Source organism: Rhea americana, unplaced genomic scaffold (genome assembly GCF_003343005.1).
Source record: "Rhea americana isolate MKP2758 unplaced genomic scaffold, rheAme1 scaffold_41, whole genome shotgun sequence".
NCBI lineage: Eukaryota > Metazoa > Chordata > Aves > Rheiformes > Rheidae > Rhea > Rhea americana.
In genome coordinates, this window is record NW_028186546.1 from 4,265,247 (window position 1) to 4,288,856 (window position 23,610).

Consider the following 23,610-nt stretch of genomic DNA (forward strand, 5'->3'; position numbering starts at 1 on the left):
GCAGACATCTTTTAAAAGATTGTACTGATGTCTGGTTCTTTGTTCTCCTCTTAAGGAAGAGTCAGTGTTGTGGACCTAGCAAAAAGTTTGATGAAAAAATGTCCTTGGACTCTCTCTGTTCCCCTCATCCCGGTATGTTTCTGTTTGAATAGGATTTGCCTGAGTTAATACTACATTGTCATCCTTGTACCCTATACATGAATTTCTGCACGTAGGTGAAGGGAAGACTGATGAATCAACCATGCCTAAATCCAAACTGAAGARGAAGAATAATCTCTTATATTAGAAGAAAGTCATAAGCCAGAGCCTCTGTGCAGATACTTCATGTATGCGTATCAAGAAGAGGCAATAAATGGGTCTTAGGGAAACCTGAACCAGATACATCTCCAGGCCTTGCACAGTATCTGATAGGGCTTGATCTGTTAAAGAAGTAACTGCTTGTATATAGGACCTGACAGTCTATAATAAAGTTCATAAGAATACCTGTACACTGTATGCCAGTGATTAAAAAACAAAAGTGGAGCAGGTAACGGTTGCTTTCTCTTCACTGTGTGTGTTTGTGAGGAGTCTTGTTTGCTCCCTTCATAATGAAGCAGCTGTACATGGCTTTAAAACTCATCTAGGCAATGTGTTAAAAGGGGCTTAAAAGACAGTTTTCACTTGCAAGTAGCTTTCTTGAAGGCATACCTAATGTTAGCAGTGGTCCTATTGTAGAGTAATCATAGCAAGATCATCGCAAGTTCAGTTATTTTCTTGGAGCTACTAGAAAGTCCAGCACAGCTGATAGTGACTATTTTCGCACCGGATTTCTCTCAGCTTTATCTGCATGTGAACATGCTTGATTTTTGCTTCATATGCTAAAGACTTTTAGTTAAGGGAAAYGGGTATTACACTTACTGTTAAACAGCTTGTGGAAGCTTTAGTATTTCAGCTTGTTTTTCTCTCTGTTTACRTGGCTCTTTTTTTCTAAAATCAGTAGCTTTCTTCCTGCACCACTTTGAACCTGTCGTGGAATCKCTCGTGTGGTGCCCTCCTTTCCAGTAAAGAGTCTAGACAGCAAATTCCCTGGTAGCGTATGCCATTTCGGATCGTTATGCCTTTTTGCTTTTTGTTAGGGCTTTTCAGAAACTGCATTACCTCACCCGTTGGCCTGGTGATTGAGCAGCGCCTGCCGCTGATAGGCCTGCAGCACCCTGCGCGGAGCCAATGGAGAACTTCGGCTGCAAACTCTTAATGAGCAAAAGAACAGCGGCTCGTTTAGGGCTCAGTAGTTAATGTGTCTTTTTTTTTTTCCTTTTTTTTTCTTCCAAGTGTTACTTCTGAAAGACAAGCCACTTAACAATTATGTGCCATATTGCTGACCAGTGAAGCTGAACAAATAGCTATTTACATTGACAGATCAGAGGAATGTGCAAGTGCATCGTGGTAACCTACATTTTCCATGCCAAGAGATTTGCAGCTGACTGCCTGGGTGACTCACTCCTTGGATTAGGAGATGAGGTAATGCTTTGGAGATACAGGGTGATGTCATTCCTTTACCTGAGCTGCATGCCGATGCTGGTTGCTTGTACTTTCAAGGAAAGTCCCTTTGCTGCTTCTGATATCCTAGAGAACAGGCTGCATAACTCTGATAGGAATTAATATTATTTACTGTGTTTCTAAAGCCTCTGTGTCTAAAACCACTCTTGGAAAAAAAAAATRTCAGCGCATGTGCCTACAAATGCCCCTTGTTTTACACATGTATTTACCTGTAAGTATACAAATTTGCATAGCTGCCTCAATCTTCATATAAAGCTATTTGGTAATTAGAGGACCTTTGGGGTCCTCTAAATCAAGTGCAGTCCCTTGTCAGTGCTGTGTCATGTAATCCCACTTATAGGTAGATTCCTCTTAAAAGAAAACGATTTTTTTTTCTTGCTCCTGCTATTCCGGTTGGAGGCTGTTGTGAAATACTGCATTTGTGATGGTCAGTAACTAAAATGTCTAGCTCACACTTATTCATGGTCAGTTAACCCCATCTGTTCTTGTACTTGTGTTGTCCTTTGATATAATAGCTCTTCCTTCTGCCAGTGCTTACTTCTCTGATGGATTCACAGACAATAGTTATGTCTTTTCTCAGCCTTTCTTTTCCTGTGTCATATGGGATATACTGCTCCCTTTAGCTTCTCTTAAGATCAGGAACACAAACAGGTGACCAGCAGAGCTAACCAGGGCTGCCTTGTCTTTCATCCACAATTTACAGGGATTGAGGTCTTAACAGATGAGCAGTTTACTGCCCTGCTGTCGGAAATTTTTGAGTTCATGTAAGGCATGACCTGATTTGACTTGTATCTTGGGAGTCCGCAAGTGTATGTTGATAAGCAATCTTRCATACTGGGAATTTGGGTGTGGTTTTCTCAGAAATGACCAACATTTTGTTTTTAATAGTGGAAAATTTCCCAAGAGTTACTGGTCATGCCCTGGAGAACTTCAGGTTGAGGGAAACAGGGTGCCATGTGTCACACAATCCCTGGAGCTCTGAATGTGAACCACTAAGACTCTCCCTTGTTCAGCAGTAGATGCTGGGCAGCTTGCAATTTCTGGTTGCTTGCTGACCAGTTCAGTCTTCCTAAATTGATGGCAAAGACTCGAGCCCTCAGAGCATGCCAAGGTAAAGTCCTTGCTATTGTGGCTTCAGAAAGTGTATCTGATCACCTGAAGCTGCAAGTAGCTGTCTAGGAACCACCATCACATATGTGGTGTAACCATGATGTATGAATTTAGCTGTCTGATGTCCTAGTAGAAGTTCTTCAGGATCCAACTTGAAGTCAGCCTCTGATTCTTGCTAGGTTCTGACATGCCTGTGAAAGCTGAAGTGAGGACATAAATAACTGCTTGGGAAGAGGCAAAAGAATAGCAGAATGCATCTGGTCTGGSAGTCAGGTTGTGAGGACCTGTGACCCCAGAGCCCAACCAGATAAACAGATTGCAGTTACCTGGTTCAAAAAAAATGATTATACGATTAACTAATGCATAAGTGGTAATAGGCAAGTGGCACAGAAAAGTGTAAAACTTATGTTCATGTGGCTTTTATCAAAGAAGGTAGGTGGTTACTACAACTGAAGGGAGAAGCTAGTGTCACACTGCATGGGAAGGTATGTGCTGCAATCTCTTCTTCCCTCCCCTTTCTGTGGATTTTTAAGGGAGAGTGAACAAGTAGCCTTGCCTTTGGGCTGACTTCAGGTCTGCATTGACATTTAGAGCCTGTRTTAGGTGACCATAACATTTCTGAGCCTGCTTGGTTTTGAATGCCTTCCTGATACATGCTTTTAGGCTTCTGTCTTAAGGATTAGGTCTCTGTCTTCCCTGTTGCCCTTGCATTACTTTTTGTTTCCTAATATTCTCATTCCTAGTAGTGCTTCTGCTACATCCTGAAAGCTTCTGAGTGTATCTGAACTTGGGGTTCAGAGCTGCATCCAAACCTGGCACCACTAAGATCTCTCCAGTGCTTCCTTGGTGTTGTCCTAGTCAAAGCCCTTTCTCTCTGAGCTATGTCATTCGTTATTGCTTTATCCACTCCCCCACCGTTGCTGCATAACYTGTTTCCTGCTGGCTCTGGTAACAGTGAGCTGGCACTGAATGCCCTTCAAGGCTGTCTTCCTTGGGAAGAGACCCTGCAGATACAGTCTCATTTGTTCGTGAAGGATGAATGTTCTGTTTCACACAGAAATGCCCATCTTGGCCCTTCAGTTATCAGCGCTTCCTACTTTTCCCTTCTTTTAATTTCTTTTTCCTGAACGACACCCTCTGATTGATATGTTGGTGCCCTGCATGATTTAGACCCCCTCCTAATCATTTCCACAAAGCAGGAAACTTCCAAAACACAAAGTTTTTGATTCTTTCTCTCATGATCTTATTTTGCATCTATTTCAAGACTCAAGAGTCAAAAACGTAATCTGTGAACAGCTGCAGCTCACAGATTTCTGTGCAATACATTGATGGCATAACAGGATTCACCTAGCTTGGTCTCTGTATGCTAAAGCAGTAGTACAGGAGCTGATTTAGCTATTGTTTCTTTGAAAAGCTGATTATAAAAAAAAAAACTTTATCTGTTCATGTCTTCTTATTCTGTAGAATAACTCATATTGCTATAGATAAGCACAGGCCCCAAATTACTTGCAGGTATTTGGACTACTTGCAGATCAAAGGTCTGACAGAGGTCATGTAAAGTCACRACTTCACAAGGTGAAAGTTTTCGTCAAAATTATTCTGGATTTGTGAAAGAATGTATTGCAGAAAGGATTTTATGACATTACTCTTCTATGTAAAGCAAACATTTTAACACAGCTGTCAAAGTTGGTTGAGGCTGCAGCATTGGCACTGGGATCTTTTGTTTTCAAGAAAGCATTTTCCAAAATCTAGAAGTTTTTGTTTCTAAAGTTCATAAGGCTGCTCTGGAATACAAGCATCTACGTAAGCCTTATTTGTTTGCTTTTCTTCCTGTTATTCTGTGATTTCTACAAATTACTGCCTGTCTAAATTTCTTCTTTTGTTAATATTTTATTTCAATAAGTGCGTATGTATGTGTACCTCCCCCCCCCCCAGAAAAAGTTTTAGGCCATAAAGCAGCATTCCTTGTGCATCGCTGCTCACTCATACCTGATCCTGCCTTTTTTTTTGTCACAAGGTGCATATCTAGGTGGGGAAAAAACTTACCTCATTTTGCTCTCTAAAGTACTTTGCAACTACTCAGGGATCTATTTTTGTCATCTCTTCAATTACACACTGTGTTCCTGCGAGGATTTTTTATTTAATTGTCAATCACCGTGAGGCTTTTCTATGCTGGAGAGTGTTGGTGTTGGATCCTTTAGGGATCTTAGATGCAGTCACCAGCACTGTGAGGTAATTCGCACTAAGTTTTCTCTTTGAATGAGGTATATCAGATAATGTAAAAAGAGCTATTAATCATAACATGCACAAATCCACAAGATCTATCTATCTTTCCCTATTTATATGAATCTCAACTCTGCTTAATGCCATATGCTCTTCTGTGACCCAGTTAGAGGAGTAAAAAGTCTCCTAGTAGAGAGAATTTTATTCATGCAGAAGATGTGGTTTCAGATCCTCACAGTAGTTCTGGAAATAATAACCAGAAACCTTTTGGAKCTTTCGTAATATAAACCTGTATCTTGGAATCTAAGCAGGAATGTTGTTTGTACTAATACATATGTACCAGAAGTCATCTTTAAATTAGAAAATGTAAGGTATCTGAACTTAATGTGATTATGCTGWAGGTACTACCCAAATGGACAGAAGTTCTGAAAAAGCGTTAAAATCTTCTACATTAATCCCTATCCTGAAAAGCTTCAGATTATGTGGATTACAATTTCCCACTGTTCTTGACAGGCACAGCCACTGTGGCTCCACAGTATTAGTTATGGTCTATCATGCTGATAATGAGTTTCTTAATAAGTCCCTTAGTACTCATTGACAATGAATGACTCATACTTCCGAACTAGAATCTCCTTGAGAATCTCAATGTAATGGATGGAGTTCTGTGTTCTGGAGAAGATACGTTGACCTGTTGGGTGCTTAAAAAAAAGCCAGATGAGTTTTAAAGGAATTATTTTCTTAAACATAAGAAATTTTGGGGCRGAGAATCTTGACTTAACTATCTAAAAAGGCAAAAATGAAATATGAGCTCTGATTTAAATGATAATTGCTCTGTCTTTTTTAAAGAATAATGCGTTTTCTGGAGTAGTCATTAATTGCAAAATTGCTCACATACAGTCTCARCTTTTCTTTTAAAACAGAATTCAGTCTTCTAATCTAGAGAGAATGGTAGATCTTGCATTTAGCAGTAAATCAGCTCAAAAAAAAAAGTAGAACTTCATTTGCAGTGCCCTGTCTTGAAACTATTGTAAATAACCTGTCATAGTTGCACTTTAACCAGTGAGTGTCCACAATAATGTCTCTGTTATTCCCCTTATCAGATTTTCTACAGGTTGAATGAATGCTAATATATCAACTGGTTGAGCTTTAAAATGATTTTGCTTAAAGTGGAAGAAATTTCATATACTGATGGTTTTTAATGGAGTGTTAAAAATAGTGAAATAGGGATTTAATTTAAATACTCAAACTTCTTCTCTCTTCAGTATAACTTCAGAAAAAAAGATTCTGGGATAGAAAACAAAAAAAATAAAACCAAGGGGATATAAAGCACTATATTTGATCATACAGTGTTTCTATTTGCTGCTGTGTGTTTTGCTGAAACTGTGTTTAAGCACTGTCTAACAAGTCAATTCAATACAATTCTTTTAGGTATTTGGAAATAAGATGATAATTCCTTCCTTGGATGGGGACCTTTTCCAGTGGGATCGGGATCGAGAGAGCATGGAAGCAGTTCCCTTCACGGTTGAATCTCTTCTTGAGTCATCCTACAAATTTGGCGAGGACGTTGTTTTAGTTGGGGGAAAGTCTTTAACAACCTACGGGCTGAGCTCGTATTCAGGGAAGGTAACAGCCTGAAAAATTACCTTGCAATTGTGTGTTCCTAGGATTGCCTTGTAAATAGGTTGCTCTTGAGATTTTAAACCATGATACAATTCTATTATAAAATTGTGCAATACAATAGAGCAGAATCTGAACTTTTTGTGCAAATCCAGCAGGCTTGAGTAAGAGTAAGCAGGGGTGCCGTTGGACCGTGTGGCTATGCCAGCCAAATACCCCACTTCAGTCTCTCCTGTTTCATCCCTTGGGCTAGCTCTAACACTTGTCTCACCTTTTGCTGGGCTGACTCATCCTGCTAACCCATCAGAAGACTGTTCGCTTTTTATTGGATTAGTTTTGTGCTGGGTTAGCAAATTTAGGCAGCTCAGCAAGGGATGGGGTGAGTACCAGAGTGAGCACAGGAGAAAGGGCAGGGATTTTGTGAACAGAGGTGAGTGAGGAGGAAATGAGAAATCACCTCTTTCCAGCAAGCTGTAAGAAGAACTCAGCTGTATCATGTAGTTCTAACTGAAAGAGACTTTGCAGCTTACTGAATATAGAAGAAAGTTCTAGGTAATGCACAGATTTGAGTTTTGATTCTCACAACTAGTAAGCAATAGCTGTTGGAAAATGAGAAAAGYATTCAACATATACAAATGTTTGAGACAAGTGCCACTTGTTGTTTTTGCCAGCATGTTTACAGTCTCTTAGAAGAAGTATTGCTTACATTTTAAAGTTCTGTGCAAAAGTTAGTTGAAAACTAACTGCTATCTGACTAGGTTAGAAAACATTTTCCTTCTGAATTACATTGGTTGAAAGTTGTGTGTTTTTAAAAACACAAAAGGAAAAAAGGCTTAAAAAAGGTACTGATTGCATTGTTCAAAGTTCTAGATTTTCATGACTCCCCATTTTTATGTCAGGTATAATTAAAATGATTATAGATACTTTATGTAATGAAGAACAGACTAAATCATAAATGTTGATGCATTTTAAAAAAAAGACAAGGAGAAAAAAAAGATATTGGTTAAAAAAAAGTACTTTTAAAAAGTTTAAGACTTCAAACGTTTGTTTTTCTGCAAAATCAATCTTTTCATTTTGACCAGACAGTTTGACATAGACTGCTTCTGTGGTGATCAGTCATGATAAAGAATATAGACCCAAAACTGAGTTTGAAATCACTTTGATTTTCTCATCGATAGCAGAGGACACTCTACACTAATAGAGGGCTCCTCCTCCTCTGTTCAGGAAGTGGAAATTTCAGTTTCTGCTTTGATTCCTGGCTTCCTGCATCAAGCAGCAGTGGTGCACCTTGCAGGAAGCAGTGCCTGACTCCTCCTTGTTAAGAGGTTCAGCAGTTTGTTCTTTTTAGCAGTGCGGCRTTAGTTCAGACTTCCAACAAGCATATTCAACTCACTTTCCCAAATACAATTGCCTGTATAATTCAAATTCTGTTTTCTSATCCAAGCCATCATCTTTGAAATGGGGAGTGCTGCAAAATCTGCAGGACTGGGAGAGTTAAGTAAGATACTCTCCTCCTAACAGCAGAGAAGACAAAGGGGGGTGACTTCGCAGTATTTTATATAAATCAATAGTACGTCATTTGAAGTTAATAGAGTTACGCTGAGGCAAATATGTCATCAAAACAGAATTAACTTCTGGGCCTCATGTAGGACAGATTTTTCTATGTCCATAGAGATAGGATGGGAAAGAAGGAGCTGAGATTCTTCTCTGTTAGAAGCAGAAGAGCATGCGTAGAGTAGTCAAAAGATATTCCAAGATGGTCCAAACTGAATAATGGCTTCCCAGCTGTAGACTTCCCAGCACTTTTTGAAAGTTATAGTCTGAGAAGCACTCATCGTCTTTTAAACCAGGCTTTTTGGGATCCCTTCAAGTTGAGCATCTCAAACAATGGAGCTCTAAATCGCTTGTGAGCCAAAATTCATTGTAAGAATTGTTAGTTTCAAACATTGCTGTTGGTTACATTTGGTTGTCTTGAAGTTCTCAAGCTTTTTAAACGAGAACCCCTTGCCTTGTCCCTTAGGTGAAGTACATCTGCTCGGCTATGGGCTGCCGCCGGTGGGATGACGATGAATCGGAACAGGAAGACACTCTTCTATTGCACCGAACCCAGAAAACAGTCCGTGCTGTTGGTCCGCGCAGTGGCAATGAGAAGTAAGTGTACAAATGATTCAAAAGCAGTCAGACAGAGATTAGGTCTTAATATGTAATGTTTTAAGGATTTGACCTACTTTTTACCCTCGTTAAATTAGGAATTGCACAAGGGAGTTTAGATTGTTAACCAAAGGAATGTGACAGACTGTTGTTTAGGTTCTAATTCCCTTGCTTTTTAATGCACTTGAAAAATCTCTTAAACGTCAATTTTATAGATGATTAGACAGAAAATATATTTGCACATATTGACTCTCCTTAAATGGAAAAAAACTTTTCTTGTCCTTGGATATCCCCAAAGAGTTTGTGAACAGTTACTGCACAAGGAAATTTCACAAATGTGATTGTTCGAACTGCTGATTTTTTACATCAGAAAACAGTTTGTCGTCTTATCGTATACTGATTTTTAAAGTTATTTACATACTCGTAGTAACTGTCACTGAATATTTTGTACTTTGTCTTCAACTGTCATTTTAAGTTGATTTAAAATGTTTTTGGTCTATTTTTTAGGTCTCATTCTTAAACCAATTTTGTTCTTTTCWTGTGTCTATCCTTTAAAAACTGTGGTTCAGTGGTGACTGGTTCAATCTGTGACTGCAGTTGTTGTCATGATGAAGTTTTAACGCATCAAGAGTTTTATAAAAATACAGACACACATTCCACAAGTAAAAAATATACTGCATAAAATACAGACTTAAAAGGCTGGTTACTGCACATACATCCAGTAATTGCCCAACAATTTAGCAAAGAACTAGTCTTTTCCTGTTCCCCCTGCTCCCTCTTCTGTTTGCAGCAGGATTTGACAGGTTGTGCAACTGTAGTCTGTCAGAGGTAGCCTAATTATAACTTGAATAGATTAGCAGATGAGAAGYCTTAAAAGAGAAATCTTGGATTTTGTGGTTCGTGGAGAATCACACTGGCAGGGAGAGGTATGTCACAAAAATATAGCAGTATGTGTGCTCTTTCCTTGGTATATCTCCTTTTCAAAAATGTACTATGACATCTTGTGTATCTGAATGCTCCTGTCTTTGCAGTCAGAGAGATGTTGCCCTGTTGGTACAGTAGTTCTGCTGTGTTTTACTCTAGAGAAGAAACAGCTTTTAAACAACAAAATTCAACTGAAAATATAAAATATGCACAAATTTTATCATATAAGTTTAAATGTTTTAAGGGGGCAATCTACGGCTCTTCATTGTTGCTCGAGTGTTTCTAGAAAACTTTGGGTACCCAAACATTATTTGTGGAAGTATTTTTCAGTTTCTGCTTTCATTCGTTGGTTTACAAAAGCTAAGGAGCTTTTGGCCACACAAGACATTTGTGTTCTTGATACAGTCATCTTCTTTTCAGAGCATGTTAACCTAAGAGCAGTCCTGGTTTCATTGCAGTAGCTGTCCAAGAGATCCTGTATTAAGATACCTGTGGGATTAAAGCAAAAAGAAAAGAATGATTTCTCCCACAGCTTGAAAAATTTCTTTCATATAAAATCTGCTTTACCARTAGAGAAATCTACCATATGTATAGAATGCTGCTTCCTAAACACTATACACTTGTAGCTTTTATCAGATGCATAATGTTTTTTTTTTACCTAAACAGACCCAAATGTATTACTTTATTTTTAATTGTCCTCCTCATATACTAAATTTAACTTTAATGCTGTTGGCCCTCCTTCACTAACTGGTTTATTTTACCTTCTCATCTCATGCATCATGTTGTGCTACGAGTTTTCTAAGCTTATTGTTTGGCTTGTATCCTGGAAATAGCCTGTTAAAGGATTAGCATGCCCTCTCCTGGTGCAATYGGCTGTGTCTTAAAATTTTACTGCAAAATATGGGTCAAATATACATAATTCCTTTTGAGGGTCTTTTGGATGGAGGGGTTGGGAGTTCCCTTGTAATATGTAAGCTGTTTCTACAAAGTTTTCTTTTTCTATTTAAGGTGGAATTTCAGTGTTGGTCACTTTGAACTACGCTATGTCCCAGATATTGAAACTAGAGCGGGATATATTGAGAGCAATTTCAAAGCGAATATGAACAAAGAAGAAACTAAAATAATTTCAGATGTGGAGGAGCAGGAAGCTGTGATGAAAGATACAGTCATAAAGGTCTCAGTAGCTGATTGGAAGGTTATGGCTTTTAATAAACGAGAAGGACATCTGGAATGGGAATACCAGGTATTGAAAAAGATGAAGTATTAAATGTAATGGAAGTAGAAGCTTTACAGCATTATAGAAAATTCCATTTATTTTGAGTTTTCTTAGTTAAAAAAAAGGGGGGGGGCAACACATCTGCTTGTAACCTTTCATTTACTGATGGGTTATTTTTGAGCTTCTACATCTGTTACAAAAAATAAAACAAGGAATTTAAACATGTCATTTAGCATTATTCTTGCGTAACTTCTATAATAATAATTTTCCATTTACCTCTTTGTTCTTCAGTTTTGCACTCCAATTGCTTCTGCATGGCTGGTTAAAGATGGCAAGGTAATTCCAATCAGTCTGTTTGATGACACAAGTTACACCACAAACAATGAAATAYTAGAAGATGAAGAGGATCTTGTGGAAGCTGCCAGAGGGGCCACAGAATCCAGTGTCTATTTGGGTGAGACAGCTATTACAGCATTTTCTGCAGTGAGCGTTCTCTGCTGAGGTTTTAGTAAAGGAGATCTTTTTGTACTGGTAGATTAAGGCCAAGAGGAGCAGTTACGTGTCCAGCCTGATACTCTGTATAACAYAGACCATTAAATTGGAACTACGTTGTTTTAGAAAGCCCGTAAGTTGAGGTTTCAGTAACATATATCCCAGAAGGGCACTTACTCTTGATTTAAAGGTTTGTAACAGGTAGAGCTGTGTTTTCTTTCCTTCCAGCCTGCTCTGGTTCATCTTTGCTGTTGTCATTCTAAGACAGACTTCTGTGTATCTATCTTAGAAATTCTAACAAATACAGAAGGTACAGACAATTTTAGAAAGTATAGCTTTGGCTCCAGCAGAAATAATTTGTCTAATATTTTGGACTAAATTGGTAGTAAAAAGATTACTTTGTCTTTCTTTTTTAAAAACAAAAGATGGTAAAACCATAAATCTTTGACTCTAAAATATTTGCTGCTTTTTAGTTTCAGTACTTTTGAGATTATTCCAAGCCTCAAAACTTTTGAAGATATGTTTATACCTAACAAGGCAGTCTTATTKCTCAGTAAACAATAAGTAATATTTCCTTCCAACCCACTGATTTGTCACGTTCTTTTTTATCTCTACACGGATCACAGTAACTTACCATGAAGAAATTTCAGCTAAGGTTTTGTGCGACTGAGCCCATCTGTCTAAATTTACTTAATTTTATTTAATGTGGTTTGTGACAATTTGAAATAGAGTGGCCACAGGTCCTCCCTCTTCTCAGGTACCTCTGGGAGGTAAATGTACTTCAGCTTTGTAAGATGTTTTTTACCTTAGCCCTTTTCTCTTGAGTCTTTACGCTCATATTTTATACRCAGCTTTCCTGAAAGTGGTTAAACAGATGAATCTTTAAAATAACACTATAAAGCAGCTGGTTTATCGCAGCTGGTTTATCACAGCTTTCCTATTAATGAGTGTTGAAGAGTAATCTGTACCAGCATTAACAGGGACATTTAGAGGAAGTCTTACCTATACAAAGCCCACRTTACTTTATAACTTTTTTAAATGACATTTTTCTCAAACTTCAATTCCACGAAAGTTAAAACGAGCTATTCTGATTTCTTGCCTTTATTAGAATGAAGGGAGCATACTAATTGAATACATCCAGACTTAGTAATTAGAATACAGAGAAATATTTTCCAAAAAGGCTTTCTTCAATCTAGCACAAACTGCAAAGGTTATAATAATGAAAGCTTACAAACATATGGATTTTGCTTTTCTTCTGCTAAGCAGTGAGTCACAAATACCAAAATTGCTCCATGAACTTCTTGGGTAGGTAGGTGGAGAGTTGCACAGTGCCTCTTGATTTGAGATGAGCTGTCTTAACTTCCAGTCAAGCTGCTACGCTGATCACTGTGAAAGACAGAAAACAGAGGAGAYGTGAATCCTTCTTTAACAGTGTTTTGCAGTAAAGAGACTGGCACTTAACTAATTTATGTTAGTTAATGCATGGTGATGATTTGACTTCCCTACTACATTAGTAAACATTTTTTGTAGTGTTCATTGGATCTGCCTGGAATTAAACACGAGATACTTGTTTCTTGTTTGAGTGGGTACTCTCTGAAATGCTGCCTGAGAGAAACTACCTTTTCCAGTAGGATTCATTGCCCAACCTTTGTTGTCCTGCAAGCAAGGCATTAAGTGTGGCTAGCAGTCTTTCCTGTTCCTTACGACAACAATTGGCTGTGCAATAAATACAGGGTTAAAAAATGAACACCTTGAAGTGCTAGGAATTTTTACCCACATTCATAACTGGGCAATTTTATGCTAGTCTAAATCTTAACWCAAATACCATCTTCGGTTCATTTCCTAGGTATGTACAGGGGCCAGCTGTATCTTCAGTCATCAGTCAGAATTTCTGAAAAATTCCCAACCAACCCAAAGGCTCTGGAATCCAGAAATGATAATGCAATTATTCCTCTTCCCAAAATCAAATGGAAACCTTTAATCCGTAAGTAACAATCTAGAGTTTTGTTTATGGTCTTAGCACTGAAAAGACAGGACATCTTTCTGACTTCCATTGTGCATCAGACTATTCTGATGTCTCCAGCTGTATGGAGAACAGCTGTATGTAGTTCAGGAACAATTTCTGTGCTTTATTAATTGTTTAATTTTTTAATTAAATGTTTAATGTCTAAATGACTCTACTTTTTTTTTTTAACTATGAATATGACAGTATCTTACTTATTGATGAAAAGGTCATCTTCTAAAACAAATCTTTCTGCAAAAAGGATGAAATATTTGCAGTGCTGTGAATATCAGTTAATGGACTTTCCTAGAAAAAGAGTATTTTGTTTGGGGGTGCAGTGATAGTGATATTTTAAATACTCTTTTTAATGTTTCCTTGCATGAATTTTGATTCATGGTTTGATTCAACAATCTTACATTTTCTAAAATTATGCAATTGGAATTCTCTTAGAATTCATACARGAACAGAATGTGTGAAAGTGGAATTATTGTAACAGCTTAGCTCAGAAAATTAAGTTTCCTTTCTATGCTTAGAGTCTCCTTCCAGGACTCCAGTGTTGGTCGGCTCTGATGAATTTGATAAGTGTCTCAGCAATGACAAGTATTCTCATGAAGAGTACAGTAATGGAGCACTTTCAGTTCTGCAGTATCCATATGGTACGTGAAAGTCCTAAATTCTGAAATGTTTCAAATAGCCATGTTTATTCATGTGTTATCTGTGAAGTTCAGTAAAGGCCCATGTGTTTAATCTTAAATATACRTCCTTTTTAATGCTTAGTGAACAAGGAAATTATTGCCCAAAGTAGGATTTCCAAACTTTGCTGTATGCACTATTAGTGCTGCACAGACCACTTCTGATTGCCAGAAGTTGCCACTGCAGAGGTTTTTTATGTACTGCCACTACCAGTAATAGCTGTATGCAATGAAAAATGTTTGCAAAATACTTTTTTTCAGAATTTGCTAACAGGGCTAGAGGCTCTGCCTTCTTGTATAAATTTTCTATATGGAAGATTTCCTGCACTGAAGTGTTTCAGTGGTCAGGCCTTCTGCAATAGTAAACTTTAGCTGGAGAACTAGCTTGACATAGAGTCCACAACTTTGAATAACTGAATTCCATATAGGTCATTTAAAATCCTAGGACATGCAAACAAGAATAATGTGTGTCTGTTGAAAAAACTTATTAATGAGAAGACAGAATTGCTTGGCAGTTACCCAAAAGTAAATCTGTTCCTTTGTGTCTTTTATGCACAGATAATGGTTATTATTTACCGTATTACAAGAGAGAGAGAAATAAACGTAGTACCCAGATCACTGTTAGGTTTTTTGAGGATATGAATTACAAGAATATTCGCAAAAAAGATCCTGTTCTTCTGCTTCATTGGTGGAAAGAAATAGTTGGCACTATTATATTCTGCATTGTGGCCACAACTTTTATTGTACGCAAACTTTTCCATCCCCATCCTCACAGCAGAGTAAGTATTTTTTTTCTCAATCCTAAATACAGAAAGTATTATTCTAGACTTTCATTTTGGTTTTCAGTGAGTACTGTTAATAAGTTAATAACTATCGAGACAGCAAAATCAAAAGCCTAAATTTATTCTATTGTGAGGGCTGTCAGCTGCTGTGTAGAAGTTGCTTAACTGCTTCAACAAGCAAATAAATTGGTTCAGCTATATCTGAAGTCTTTGGAAATATTTACACAGAAATGATTTAATGCTATATCTAAGGGTTCAAACTGATCTCAGGTATTAAGGACTTGAGTTTTTTTGTTCTTGTTTTGATAACCCTTGTTAGCTGCGGAAAGAATCTGAAACACAGTGTCAGACTGATAGTAAATATGAGCCAGCTTGTGGAGATGTTAAAGAGACCAGCTGGAGTGATGTCAAGAACTCTGGATATGTGTCAAGGTGAGCTCAAGTAACCACAGTTGAACAAAACCCATAAAGGCTTTTAGTTAGTGTGAGAACTAACCTTATCTGGAGAAGGGAGTTTGTACTTGCTGATTTTTACCTACCCTCGTTCTCAGACTCCATAGGACAGTTGTCAGCTGCAGCACAGAACGCTGTCACCAAGTGGGAGATTGCAATTAGGATTAGTCTGAGCAATCACTGAGAGACTACAGAATACCTGTATTTGGGAATGTCGTTCTTGTATTTCTCACTGATATGTGTAAAGGAAAATTGACCCTTAAGGTCCTCAATCAGTGTTTACCCTTCTGTTTCTGTGTTTGCAATTCGAGGGATTGGAGATGGAAACATCTGATATTTTATGAGTAGAATGAGCAGAGTATATTTGAAACAAACCTTTGCTACTGTATTGAAGGGAATTGGTTACGACAGAAGAGTTTATAGGCGTAAGTCACTGATACTTTGGAGAAAATGTGACTGTGACCTATACATGTGCAACTTGCTGAAGCTATGAACTGGAGAAATTAAAATGAGGAAGAATAGGAAGGGTTTTGAGATACCAAAACAGTGATGCTTCAAAAGAGATGCTTAAAGAACTGGTAGCAAAAATGCTTGAGAGGGGGCAATTTTTTTAAAGGCAAAGTGTGATTTAGAAAATTGGCTGTTGCCATCTAGTATGGGGATAGGAGCTTAGGCTAAATACCTCTCTGATCTTGACAGTAAGCATGGAACCTAATATTCTTAAAAGCTGCTTCAGTTTATTATGTGCAACTGTAAGGAGTCTTTCTGGAGCTGTGATAGACACTACATAAATGTATAATCAGTAACTGTCCCTTTCATAAACAACTAACCATCTGATTACATCAGCGGTGAACATGGGAAAAAGACAAGAGAAATGCTTGAAGTCAATCAGCATATTTTGCCTGTAGAGAAGTATTTCACCCTTAGAAGAATAAAATGACTTGCGAATGTCCTTACTAATGCATTTTTCTCCACTATCCTCCCACCCTTCTTCTACCCCTTTCTCACACCCCTCTTCCTTCAGATATCTGACAGATTTTGAACCGATTCAGTGCCTAGGTCGTGGAGGTTTTGGAGTTGTTTTTGAAGCCAAAAATAAAGTAGATGACTGCAACTATGCTATCAAAAGGATCCGTTTACCTAACAGGTATGAGTGAGTTTTAGATGCAGAAAAAGTAATGTGTTGTGGAATCCTATCCTGCACTGAACCATCTGTTCCTGAATTAATTTCCAGATATTATTACATTAGGATGAATTTTTACTGGGGGGTTGATTGAGTTTGGCATTGAGAATTTGGCATATGTAATTACAGCAGAAGGGAGACCTGCTTGGCTAAAATACCTACATAGCAGGACCCTCGAGAGGATGCTATGGCTACATGAGATCTCCTTTGATTGCCTAGATGAATAAAGCCTTTGATAACAGGACCAGTGATTTGTAGCACTGTTAATTTGCTTCTCTCCTTCCTCTCCTTACCTCTCCTACTCCACCCTTTCTTTCTTTTCTCCCTTCCTCTTCAGCTTCTCTGACTCCATTTGTCCATTTGTTTCATTTTTCTGGTCCCACAACCCTTACCTTTTCTTTCAGTCATAGGTGGTCAAGCCATGCTGCTGAATTACCCTATCCAGAGCTTGCAGCACTTCCTTTTAGTGGGAGATGGGAGACACTGCTTCTGGAAATCTCGAGTTAGAACAGCAACAGGCAGGCCAGTAGAGGGAGGGGGTAAAGCTATGAAATCTAGAATTACTATTTTTTAAATGTGTTAAATAAGCTTGATTATTTAAGATAAAGGTTTTGTTCAGAAAACTAAGGTAGCTTGAATTTTTCTTTTCCAAGCCTGTAACATTAAAATCCATTAAATAAGATTGTTTTGACTTCATTTGATCCATTTATGGTCTCATGAAGAGAGATTCTTGTAAGATACCAGGCTACCTGTTTTCCTATCTGTAGCATGGAGATAGTCTTTATGCAGTCTCCTAAAGTTCTGCCAATTTAAAAAAATACAAAGGTGTTATGGTCTGTCTTCTTTTATGTCAGTGTCTTCTACATCCCTGCAGAATATTGCCAGTTAGTGGACTTTTTTCCTATCCTTGTAAATAGCTGAGAGCAAGATGAAGTTTTTCTTCTAAGTTTTGCTACCCATAATTATTTGAAAAGAGATGAGTAAATAATTAGCCGTTATGAGCATATACTGCTCCCCCACACTTCTAACCTGAAGGAGTTATTCTGGGGAATTTAAGGCAGATCTGTCTCTTGGTTTGAAGAGCAATGCTACTAGCTTGGTTTATACCGGGCTAGCTTTGGTTAAATTCCTTTGCAGAAATTTCTGTGCTGTGCTGTTGCTTTATGTGACCTTGTCTTTTTATTTTCCTCCTCCTCACCCAAAACCCTAGGGAGCTGGCTCGTGAAAAGGTGATGCGAGAAGTTAAGGCATTAGCTAAACTTGAACACCCAGGCATTGTTCGGTATTTCAATGCATGGCTGGAAGCTCCACCTGAGAGATGGCAGGAAAAGATGGATGAACAATGGTTAAAAGATGAAAGGTAACTCATTTATGACAGGATGAAATTCTTGTAATAACTGAATGTGAAGTTGTTCGTCAACTGAATGAGAGAACTGGTAGACTATCCAGGAAGATGGAGAGACACAGTCAGGAAAGAGATAATTGATTATTTAGGACTTGTTAAGGTCTTTCTTTAGGGTAGGGAAGGTCCTATAGTTCTTCATTTAACTTTTCTGTTTGAATCTTTGGGTGGGTAGAAGATAGGGGCGTTCATTACTGAGATTTGGCATTTTTGTCTTCTTTGTTCCTTGTTACTACTGTCCTCCTCCTGTTTGTTGTCTTGGTTTAGGTTGGTGATTTGTAAAGCTTGGTAGAACTAGGTTGAAAATGGAAAATTAGGTAAAGGAGAAGATAAAGAGGATGTTAAAAGTAAGGAAAAAGTGAAGCAGTTAAAAGTGTCRTGGAAAGAATGGTGCCTAATATGAGACTATTTAGTGGTCTCATAATAACATCTTAAAATACCTAAGCATTTTGAGAATGCATTGACCTTTATATTTCAGGCACCAGATTAACATTTCACAGCTCYAACTCTTCCAACGTTGCAATAAATGTTCTTTAGAAGTGAATTTTTTTTTGAGATCAAGATAAGCCTGATTGCACATAGGGAGGCAGGCAATAGAGCTTGCTAAATTTTCCTTTATCATTCATGAGCTACTTAGCACAACATACTTATTTCAATGAGAAAACATAATCTTTACTGAGAAAAATGGATGCTGAATTCTGGTTATTACTGATTCCCRCACTCAGGGTTATTTGCTATTATGATAGGATACTTTCTGTTCTCAAAGGAAGCAGTTGTTAAAACCTGGTCTTCTCAAAACTCATTTATGATGGGATGAAGTTCTGGAGCATTGAACTCTGGGTTTGTTTGTTTGTTTGTTCTTTTTTCCTTTTCTTTTTTTAGCACTGATTGGCCACTCAGTTCTCCCAGTCCAATGGACGTTCCATCATTCAAGATTAAGACAGAGCCATTCTCTACAAAAGAGCACATTGAAGTTATTGCTACTTCATCAGAGAGGGGAAGGTCTTTCTCCATGGGGATACCTTGTGGCCAGTCCGATTCATCAGGAAGCCAGTTTTCTCCTCTGGAATTTTCTGCCACGGACAACAGGGACTTGCACCAGTCAGAAGACCCACTATTAAACCTTCAGGATAGTGTTCTTACAGGCTGTGATGTGGAAGACAGTACTATCAACAATACCAAGTTGGGTCACTCCTTTGAAATTTGCCCTCCAGCTATTCCTGTTGTACACCTGAGGGAAGGGACCTCCTCTTCAATTGTGTTTGAGGATTCTGGGTGCGGAAATGCTTCCAGTAAGGAAGATAAAATTGATGTTTCACATGATGAAAGTGTTTCTGAGCATAAGCTAACAAGTACGAAAGAGTCCAGTAACAGAAAATCTGYTTCAGGAAGCCCCCTCTCAATTTCTCCACCAAGGCCAACAAGTTTAAGCCTGGACCTTTCTAAAAATACTGCAGAAAAAGTCAAACCCACCTCTCCAAAAGTGTATCTTTACATCCAGATGCAACTCTGCAGGAAAGAGAATCTTAAAGACTGGATGAGCAGAAGGTGCATGATAGAGGAGAGGGAAAGGACAGAGTGTCTGCAGATATTTCTGCAGATAGCTGAAGCAGTTGACTTTCTGCATAGCAAAGGATTAATGCACAGGGATCTCAAGGTTTGTATTACTTGTGTATTGTGGGAAATGTTCTCTCTGTTGGCATGATGACCGCTGAATACCTGAACTTTCCAAATTCTAGTTGTCATTAGCTGTCTTATTGACAAATATTTTCTGGTTTACTGTTGTGAGATTATCTTTGGAGCTATGGTAACTTGAATCATCTGTGCCCCAGTTGTCACACACAAGTCTCCAGTAGTTTAAAGTTCATGAAGAACATGGATTGATTCAAATGGCAGCACAGAGTAGCTGGCCCTCTACGGCATTACTAACTTGAGAGTCAGCAATTGCACATCTGACTGCCCTTCAGCTCAATTTTAGGTTCTGCTTTAAACTGACAAATCATGAGTATGTGGTTACAGGTAATTTTTTTTTCCTAATATGTGGGGCTAATAAAGCATTGGAGACAAACTACTAAGGTAGTTGACAGTATCAGTTACCTCAGGGTGGGTGTTGCAAAAGCTGAGTTAATGCTTTTACAATAATTTGTAAGTGCAGTGCTCCAGGAAATAAACATTAATCATTTATTATCACAATTAAAGTCTTTCTCTACTGCAAGACTATTTGTACCTGGCACAGATCTGCTGTATTTGTTATGGCATTTTTAATTCTGGTTTATACTTTTGCAGATTTATTCATTGCTGAGGTGTATGGCAGTGAAAGCACATATGAAACCTCTTCTGCTGTTTGGTGTGAACCAGATAATTCTGTTGTTTTTCTCCTCTTTCTTTCTATAGTAATGCTGCCTAAGAGCAGCAGTGTTAGTCATGCTTAGAGAAATTAAAAGTAAAGTATTAGTACTCTAGGATTGAAGTGTRAAGTGTTCCACAGTTGAATTCCTGAATCGGTGCCAACTATCATGCAGCTGTTCTGAAGGATACATAATCTTTTTAACGTGTGATAGCACGCAGCGTGTTCAGACTGGTAATGAGTGCTGTACAGCATGGGCGTTGGAGATAACTGAAATAGGAGTAGCATGCTGGTTTTGTACCTTTTGTACCTCTTCCATTTGCTTCCGGTCCTGTGTTAGTGCCTAATCTTGCTGAAACTTAGCGCTGGAAGTGTCACTGTTACCAAGTGTCAAAATTTAGATAGAGTCACGATGAAGTTACTCTTATGATAACAATCTCTGAGAATTGGAGTCCTTTACTTTTGACAAACGGTAGAGAGGCAGTTCCTATTTCTGTTCCCTTTTGGGGGAGGCATTAATACCTGTCTCAGTGGAGTAAATACTGAAATGATAACAGCTGTTGTTGGAGCAACTCAGATGGTAATCATCTGATATCAGTATAAACAAAAGATAAAAATACCTTCTCAGGCCTGTCTGTTGAAAGGGAARTAAGAGTTTGAGTTCAATAACACAAAAATGATATGCCAAAGTTAGAAAAATTTAAGATGTATCCAAGTATTCTATTTCTCATCAGTGTTAAGCAATTATCTTGAACGAGCTATCTGAAAATCTTTAGTGCTCGAGAAACCTACCAGACAAGTAATTTAATCCATATATTAATATGTTGCTAGACAGGTTAATTAACAACTTTTCTGAACAATATAGTCACTTGTAACACTGCAAGAGTTTCACTGGGATCACTGGCAAAGCTTTGCATGTTGACTTAAAGCTACGTTGGTGTAAATCAGCAGTTATGTAGAGTTTTGTTGGAACATCCTAAAAGTTCAGTGTTGGCAGGAAGATGAACAAGAGGTCTTTTTGATTACTTGGTATAAACCAACTTGGAAAGGATCTCTCTGAATGAACAGTTTACATGCTTCAGAAACTTCCTCTGTGTGTGTAGACAATATTCTTGGATCTTAGAGGTTTATTTTGCTATTACTTGTTAATTTGGTCAAAACAATAGCTAGTGGATTTAATTTTTTTCTGTTTTCAGAAGCTCCTTGGAAAAGATCTCATCTAATTATGTGTATCAGCACTAATAAGCAAATAATCTCCAAATCCAGTTTTCCTCTGCCAATAGCTAGCTAGCTGTGCTGTAGCACTTCTTGTTCCCATTGGCACTAGTGAGACCTGGTTGGACCTACTTGATAACAGGTTTGCATGTGTACATATTCAAAGATTCAAAGATCTTTTAAAATGAATTATTAAGTTAACAGTGCACACCGAGGTATGTTCATTAGGCTCCCACTGATCAGAGATACCTTATTGAGAAAATGGTAGGGATTTAGGCAAGCAGGTAAGCAAGCGAATAGGTCATACTTCTAATTCTTGGAAAGAGAGTAAAATGGTTATGTCTGTCAAGTGGATTGGCTGCTGTTCCCAGAATAAGCTSTCAGCCATGCTTTGACAGCTCAAAAGAAATGATGGTTCCTATCAAATGAGATATCAAAGGATCAAAAAAACAGTCTTAGTTACATTTTACAGCATTAATTGAATTGAACAGTAGTCTTGCAAATGTGTGATTACATCCTTCATTTATGTGAAAAACTGGGAATTTTTACTCTGATCAAAGAATCTGAAATTTCTTTGTGCACAAGATAACTGGAAATTGGTTGTATTCTTCTGATTTAAATCACAGTTGCATGCATCTACCTTGGTCTTATCTTTCAGAGTATGTTCTTGCTGGCTGCTTTTTTTGGGGGGTTGCAAGAGGGAGTTCCAGTCTCTTTAATCTGTAGAAGCTATAGGTTAGGCTAGGTTGGTCAGAGACGATCTCTGTTCTGCTTTCAGCCAGACAAGYAAGAGAAATAAAACTTTCTGTTAAGGTCTGGAAGAGTTTTTCTCTGTGAAATAAGATGCATCTTCTTGATTTCTGTGTTTGCTGGAGGAGGAGGAGAACAGAGATAAAGGCTATAGCCTCTGAATCTCTCAGGGGGAAGTTTGTTCTTGAGCATTACAGTTCTACGTTAAAAGATTTTTGATAACCGTTCTAGGGGGAGCGTGCATGCAGTCATGTGGATGCCATATAAATGCTTCAGAGATAACCTGAAGCTGCCGTGGCTTTACAGGGTAGCAGCTTTTGAGCACTAAATGAGTTGTGACTCCAAACGCTGTGACATTCATTACAGGAAAATATTGTAGGAGATAAGAGCTGGTGCTTTAGAGACCGGATGTGGGTGCTGAGAGCCAGTAGGTTGTATCTAACTATTTCTACAGTGCTTATCTCAGAGCTGTCTGGGCATTTTACTTGCTTAAAGAACAACAAGCCTTGTTTCTCTCCCACACAGAGCAGGTTTGTCTTTAACCAGGCAAGTTAGATGTACTTTGGCTGAGGTCAGCTTTGTAGTCCTTTAATCTTGTGCAGAAATACTGCCCTGTATCTGCCTTCTCCTCTTGCAGGGTTTATGTCAACAAAACATGCATAACGTTCTCCCAGCCTTGAACGTCCAGGAGCTTGGAGAGGAGTTCGCTTGCCCCACACCAGCTGCATCTTTACCACACCTGCGCCCTTTCCCCACACACARTCACGTCGCATCACTCCTGCAGAAGCAGTCTCTTCTTCCCCCAAAACTGTGCCCGTGCCTTTATTTGTAACGGAAGTGGAGCAGTGATAGTTCAAAGAAATAATCATTCATTTTTGCATGTGATATTCTCTCARCTGGAATGCAACACTTGCATCTCCGTGAGAAGCAAACAGATACCCACCACTAGCAAGGAGGCTCCCCTGAACGCTTCTTTGTGAATTTCCTTCAATTCCAGTATCCATTATCAATAGTTTAAAGCAACGACAGTGGTATCTGGCAAGCAAGCTAAAGCAAAATTAAGCTAAAGCAGAGTCAAGCCAGAGCTTCACTGTTGCTGCTCTTGTGAATTGCAGTGTTTAATTTAACTTAAACTCTCTTGGGTAGACAGTTATTCCCTCAATTAAACTTAAGCAGTACCAATCGAAAAGCAGACCTTGTTCTCAGACTTCCAGTATGGCTGTAATTTAAAATTAAGATGGTGTGCTATGTGCCGATAAAAAATTTTGTGGATAAGTTCAGCACTCAGATCAGAATGAAGAAGAACTAAGAGTCAGAACTCTGCCATCGAATGTGAATTTGCCGTGGGTTTGGAGAGTTATGTTACTTCTCTGTGCTGCTATTTCTCAGAGCTGTTTCCTTTTACATATGTTCCTTAGAAGACTTCTGTAGTGCTAGTAAACCTCTACTGGAAGGCAAGAGCTGAGCAGTCTGGGACTCAAGAAGGGAGACTAGTTAATGCAAAATAACTCT

At 38.3% G+C, this 23,610-nt stretch overlaps 1 protein-coding gene across 1 annotated transcript in view; it reads left to right on the forward strand.

Annotated features, from left to right (window-relative positions):
• The window catches only part of EIF2AK3 (eukaryotic translation initiation factor 2 alpha kinase 3), a 46,072-nt gene that overhangs the window by 16,650 nt on the left and 5,812 nt on the right, over positions 1–23,610 (forward strand). Inside the window, exons 4-14 of the mRNA XM_085314602.1 lie at positions 6,301–6,495; positions 8,510–8,640; positions 10,573–10,807; positions 11,072–11,234; positions 13,119–13,256; positions 13,808–13,930; positions 14,525–14,745; positions 15,068–15,180; positions 16,226–16,348; positions 17,595–17,744; positions 18,669–19,443. Coding sequence (XP_085170728.1) covers positions 6,301–6,495; positions 8,510–8,640; positions 10,573–10,807; positions 11,072–11,234; positions 13,119–13,256; positions 13,808–13,930; positions 14,525–14,745; positions 15,068–15,180; positions 16,226–16,348; positions 17,595–17,744; positions 18,669–19,443 — 2,367 coding nt within the window. The remainder of the gene's footprint in view (positions 1–6,300; positions 6,496–8,509; positions 8,641–10,572; positions 10,808–11,071; positions 11,235–13,118; positions 13,257–13,807; positions 13,931–14,524; positions 14,746–15,067; positions 15,181–16,225; positions 16,349–17,594; positions 17,745–18,668; positions 19,444–23,610) is intronic.